Below are 6,000 nucleotides of genomic sequence, written 5' to 3'. Positions count from 1 at the left end.
AGAAATATAGATGTCTGACTATAGACTATAGAACTTGTGTTGTTTAATTGCTTGGCAATGCATTTTACGTTTGGAATAAAGGACACATATTAATTCATAAACGAGACAAAACACGGCAGAACCCCCAAATTAAAAGAGTATTATTATCCAACAAGCAATAGAAATTGATAAACTGCGACCAAACTTAAAGTTTGACATGAAAAGCACAAAAAAAGCAATAATCTGACCATTTATCCGAGGGGCGAGCTGTCAATTAAATGATCTTAAATGAATAAAAAAAAAGATTTTTACAAAACATCGGTATCGGTATCGGTAACGGGTGCTCTAGCACTCTCCAACATCGGATATCGGTATCGGTCGGAAAAAATGGTATCGGTCGGGCTCTAATTCAAAGATTGCACATATTTTCACGACTTTTCAAAAAATAGCAGATCTACAAGCTCGCAGCGCGGCACTCGGTGCCGCGCTGTGAGCTTGTAGATCTGCTATTTTTTCAGTAGCTAAAGACAGGTCCCTCCACCTTGGGCCCTAGTAACTCAGTCCCACTCCCCCCCCCCCCCCCCCCCCCCCCCCCCTTGTGACACCCCTGGGCCTGTCTCTCACAGTAGAACAACAGAAATGAGGGGTGTATGGGGGGATTGGGAGGGTTGAGCGAGAGAGAGAGAGAGAGAGACCGCTTTCTCGTCAAGGCAAGAGTTTTGGGATGCCCGCCCGTGAATCGGAGGGGTCTTTAATTAGGGCCTGAGCGTGACTAAACTGTGATTAAAGGCTTAGCGGAGGGGGTGGGGGCGAGGAAGGGAGGTGAGGGGATGGTGGTGGGGGCACCTTCCGGCAAAAAAAAAATAAAAGCTTTTGAAGTTTTTGACGGTTACAGTCACTCTCAGCATTTTTTTTTTCCTCCCGCTAATGTGTTGTTGGAGACATGAAAAGACGGGTGAGAATGAAGTGGCGACCGGCGAGTGTCGCCGGCCTCGTCACCGTGAAAGGGGAGGTCAGGTGTGTCTGCATCTGCCTGAGGCACGCAGGGGCGTCACAAGGGGGGGGGGGATGGGTAGTGGGACTGAGTTACTAGGGCCCAAGGTGGAGGGGCCTTAATTATTTTATACTTAAGCTATTTAAAAATAGCAGATATACAAGCTTGGAGTTACTAGGGCCCAACGTGGAGGGGCCTTAATTATTTTATACTTTAGCTATTTAAAAATAGCAGATGTACAAGCTTGGAGTTACTAGGGCCCAACGTGGAGGGGTCTTAATTATTTTATACTTTAGCTATTGAAAAATAGCAGATATACAGGCTCACAGCGCGGCACCGAGTGCCGCGCTGCGAGCTTGTATATCTGCTATTTTTCAATAATTAAAGCACCAAATGTGAGTGAATCCTTGTACCCAGGGCACAGAATTTGGTGCAACACCCCTGAAGGCACGGCTGCTAATTTGGACCAAACACAGTAAAAAGTCCTCAGTGTTCATTTAGCTCTCGGAGCACGCAAAAGCAACCAAACAGACCCATAAGGGTTGGCAGAACGGATGTGGAGTTAGTTGAGACTTAATTCTCAACTCTTCTCCTGCAAAGTGTTGATTCAACCATTAAGACCTGGAATTTTATACTTTAGCTATTGAAAAGCTGTGCCGCGCTGTGAGCTTGTAGATCTGCTATTTTTGAAAAGTCGTTGAAATGTGTGCAAATCTTTGAATATATGTATTTTTAAGCGAACATTTGTTACTCAAATTTTGCTTCTGGGGGGTCCCTGGAACTAGATATTTTGAGATGGGGGTCCGTGGCCAAATACATATCATTTTTGAGGGTCCTTGACATGAAAAAGTCTGAGCATCACTGACATAGAAACATGGGTTTTTCAAAAAACCTTAGAAGAATTTAGAAGGCATTATAGAATCGGGTCAAAATATTCAAAGACTTGCACATTTTCACAATAAAAAAAAAATAGCAGATCTACAAGCTTGCAGTGCGGCACTCGGTCACAGACGCTGTGTGCTTGTATATCTGCTATTTTGTAATAGTTAAAGCAAAAAAGAATGCGTAATAATGCTGTCTTAACTTTTTCGCCGCCGTTGACGGTGAGGATTGTCATTGAAAGGGTTAATACCATGGCGCCGTTGACGGTGAGGGACTGTGAATCTTACTGTATATACAGTAAAGATATTATTACTTACTTAATGTCGCTCCGGTCCCGCTCGCATCGGTAATGTCGGCGATTTGTTTACAACGCACGTTGGGCGTGCACGCGAAGTGAAGCTCCTCAATGTTAAGTCAATGGCGAGGGCCCATAAAGAAACTTCATTTAAACAAAATAGCCATTTTGAGACATTTTGCAGCAGATCTAAATGTAAACAAGGCAAAAGGCAGGGCGCAGCCATCTTCATCTTCTTGTCGCACACTGTCATGTGACTAGATGACGTAATCGTTGCCGTCAAGTGATAATCCAAAAAAACAAAAACAACCCCCTTCCGGCCCTTCAAAATAATAGCGGCGGCCGACGGAGGAAACGACGTGGCGCCGAGGCACCAAGCAACCTTCAGATTAAGAGGCAGCAGATGTGTTAATGGGTTCATTCTGAGAGTTATAGCAACATCACGTTTTTACTGTGCTCTGTGCCACTGCCTATACTCTTAAAGGTAAACTTTTGCTCTTGTGGAGTTAAATTAAAACTCAGAACATTTACTGTGTGTGCTCTTTAAAAAAAACACCAGTATTTTGGTATGACTTTTCTGGAGCCTTGAAGGTCTCACAATCTAATTTTATGACTTCCCGTATAAATAGCACACAGCCATACTGTACGTTACAACACTGAGCTGTGTGGGGAAACCACTGTGTGCGGGACATTATGAAAATATTCATAACTTTCTCTACAGCCCTGGCAACAATGAAACGGGACCACACAGTAAACCCCTCTTTATTTATCCATTTGTAACCACGATAGCGTAATAAACATAACCATGTTGTTACATTTTTACGCTCTCAAGAGATAAATTAAAGGGACATTTTGCGGATTTGGAATCTAAATCCCATGGTTCTGATTTGAGGAGATTGTGATGTTTTGTGTAAAGGAATGCCCTGGAGCAGGGGACTTCGACGTTTTCAGGCCAACGACCCCTTAGTCGAGAGATAGATGAAGCAGGGAACCCCACAACCTTTTCATAATTTCATTGTTTGACAGCACGATCATGTATGTGTATTTTGGATTCATGTCAATTTGTGTTTTCAGATATTTAACCACTTGAACCGTCAATACTTAATGAACTTGACCTTTCACTCTGTACTTGGTCTGCTGTTTTTCCCCTCTACGCCAAACACCACCTTTGCCAAAAATAGTCGATCTACAAGCTCACAACGCCTCACACCGCGAGGCGTTGTGAGCTTGTAGATCTGCTATTTTTGGCTAAAGTTCTCAGAATATGGACACTAGGATTCAAGTGGTTAATTTAAAAAAGGAGAAAAATTGTTTCTATCAGACAATGATTTGGCGGACCCCCTGTTGTAACTCTGAGGACCCCCTAGGGGTCCTGGACCCCCTGTTGAAGACCCCTGCCCTAGTGTCATCTGTATTTCTTAGTGAAATGCAGAAGTGTAGAGGCCCTGTCGGATAGAAAGTATCAATGACGCTCGCTTTAATGACGCGCGTCATGTGAGGCCACTTATTCACCATAATTGCCCCACAATTATTAATATTTTGAACCACACCGAATTACCAGAATGGAACGAGGGAGGTACTGTAACACACACACTTGCACGCACGTAGGCATGCACACACACACGCACGCACGCACACACACACATACGTGAGCTGTTCTATGCTGTTCACGTTGGTGTCTCTACTTTCCATTCCACCTCGGAAAAGCTGAGCACTTGAACTTGAACCTTTAACTTGGTGTGTCGAACAGGGTCATTTTGTGCATCATTCGATCTCCTTGTCCATATTTTTGCATTTTAAAGCACTTACCGGTAGTTTATATGGCCTCGATGTCATACACTGTATGCATATTGTATCAGCCTTTAAAACAATGTATGCGTTTTTGTATGTTTATGTTATTCATACTATTCTACATCTTTGAGAAACATATTCTAGTTTACCATCCCTCTTTAATTGAGACCGGGAATGCATCTTTGTTACGTTAGATTTTCACCACTTTAACCATTATTTTATGCTTTAACTATTGCTTGTAGATCTGCTATTTTTTAAATCTTGAAATTTAGCAACATTTTGTAAATCGTTGCTTCTGGGGGGAGGTCCCTGGAACAAAATATTTTGAGATGAGCGGTCGGCGGTCAAATACATATTTTTCAAGGAGTTCTTGACATTAGAAAGTTTGAGCACCACTGATCATAAACCTTTAGGATTTAGTAGACATTTTTAGGTAATCTTTCAGGCCTAAATGGGTTTTAAAGGAAAACTTCACCCCCTGGGACAAAAACCCTGAGAAAGGTTTTCTCCCCCTGTGTCACTGTTAACAGCAGAAGCACTGCACCCCCGCAGGCGTGGAGCTGTACTACACCGACCAGGAGGCAGAGCAGCAGCAGGCGGAGGTGGGCGGTGCCCGCGGCGGCGGCGGCACCACCGCGGGGCTCTACGCCACCCTCGCCCAACTCAACCAGGCCAAGAGGACCAGGCCTGAGCTGTCCTTACCGTGGCTGCCAGTCATCAACGGCCTGAAGGAGGCCAAGACGGGAGGGGTGGCGGAGGAGGGAGAGGAATGATCGGACCTCGATCGATTTCGTTTGCGTACATACATCGTCGTTGTCGGGGTGGAAACCTTGTATGCCCAAGACCGTTCGTTTTGTATTCATCATTTTAAAAACGAACTAAACTAGTGAAAACAGCTGATCTGCAAGCACACAACGCCTCACACCGCGAGGCGTTGTGTGCTGCTCGTAGATCGGCTGTTTTCACTACTTTTGTGCGACGGCCTTGCATGGCGAAGCAGGGCTAAACGTACACATTTGAAACTTGGAGATACGAGGTTTTCTGCCGGACAGTGACGATATGATGTAATATGTGGGGGCCTGGATCACAGAATGATTTATATACGGTAGTTCCTCCGACATTGATAGCATGTAACTTGAAACACATTTTTCATAACTTAAACTGTAAATTTACACGTCGACCATAAATCAGCGATGAGTAATCCAACAAACGCGATTACTCCGCTTGTCACCATAAATGCCCGAAAACAGGTAAACGGAGCGTGTGGTTGAAAATATATTCCTCACAGAGGCAGCCTGACTTGGTGTGGTGTAGAAGCCAGGAATGTTAGTCAACCGTCGGAGAATGTCTGGGTTTTTACAGTATTCTTGAATCACGAGTCGACGAAGAACCTGCCTTGGTGCATTTTGTGTATACTGTAAGCGTGTGTGTGTGCGTGTGTGTGTGTGTGTGTGTGTGTGTGTGTGTGTGTGTGTGTGTGTGTGCGTGTGCGTGTGCGTGTGTGCGTGTGCGTGTGTGTGAGCAGTTGGTACCCTTCTGAGAATGTGAGAAAAGAGAGACAGGCAGTCACGGTGTGAAGAGAAAATGAGATTCAGTGATATTTCTGCTCATTTCTTACTCATCAAGCCTGGCTGGGTTCCTGATTGCCTTTTCATTTCATTTAAAACGGGACGGAACGGAATCATTTCCTGAATGTGCTCTCGATGACTACTGTTGCATTTAGATGTTATTGCCTACTTACGACAAGATAAAACTTGAAAGCCTTTTGGGTTAACAAGCGATGTTTATTTTTCGTGTTATACATCCATAATGCTGGTGTAAAATATGCTGTTATGCTCCTTTCTTTTAAGGATTCGCAGTCAAATGTCTGAAGGATTTAATAATCTCTTCTTGTGGCTATAATGTGTACCGTTGCCATTAGGAAAGCGTTCTCATGAAAGTCATTATGTAGAGGTATGAAGTAGCTGCTCTAATTAAACGGCAGTACAGTTAGTGCTTAAACATGTACTACCTAGAAACATATGGTGTTTATTTATGTATTATATCTAGTAGTATATCT

The 6,000-nt window shown here is 43.8% G+C and overlaps 2 protein-coding genes across 2 annotated transcripts in view; one reads left to right on the top strand and one right to left on the bottom strand.

Moving 5' to 3' along the window:
* caly (calcyon neuron-specific vesicular protein) overlaps window positions 1–4,714 on the top strand; it is a gene marked incomplete at both ends in the record, with an annotated part of 17,695 nt that extends 12,981 nt beyond the window's left edge. Inside the window, one exon of the mRNA XM_080722747.1 lies at window positions 4,472–4,714. Within this exon, the coding sequence (XP_080578873.1) occupies window positions 4,472–4,714 (243 nt within the window). The remainder of the gene's footprint in view (window positions 1–4,471) is intronic.
* shoc2 (SHOC2 leucine rich repeat scaffold protein) overlaps window positions 1–6,000 on the bottom strand; it is a 618,526-nt gene that overhangs the window by 182,001 nt on the left and 430,525 nt on the right. The gene's annotated exons all lie outside the window — the stretch shown is intronic.

The sequence above is a fragment of the Nannobrachium achirus genome (genome assembly GCF_963921795.1).
Source record: "Nannobrachium achirus genome assembly, chromosome: 3".
Lineage (NCBI taxonomy): Eukaryota > Metazoa > Chordata > Actinopteri > Myctophiformes > Myctophidae > Nannobrachium > Nannobrachium achirus.
The sequence above is the reverse complement of the archived record's forward strand: the minus strand, read 5'-3'. Positions and strand labels throughout refer to the sequence as shown.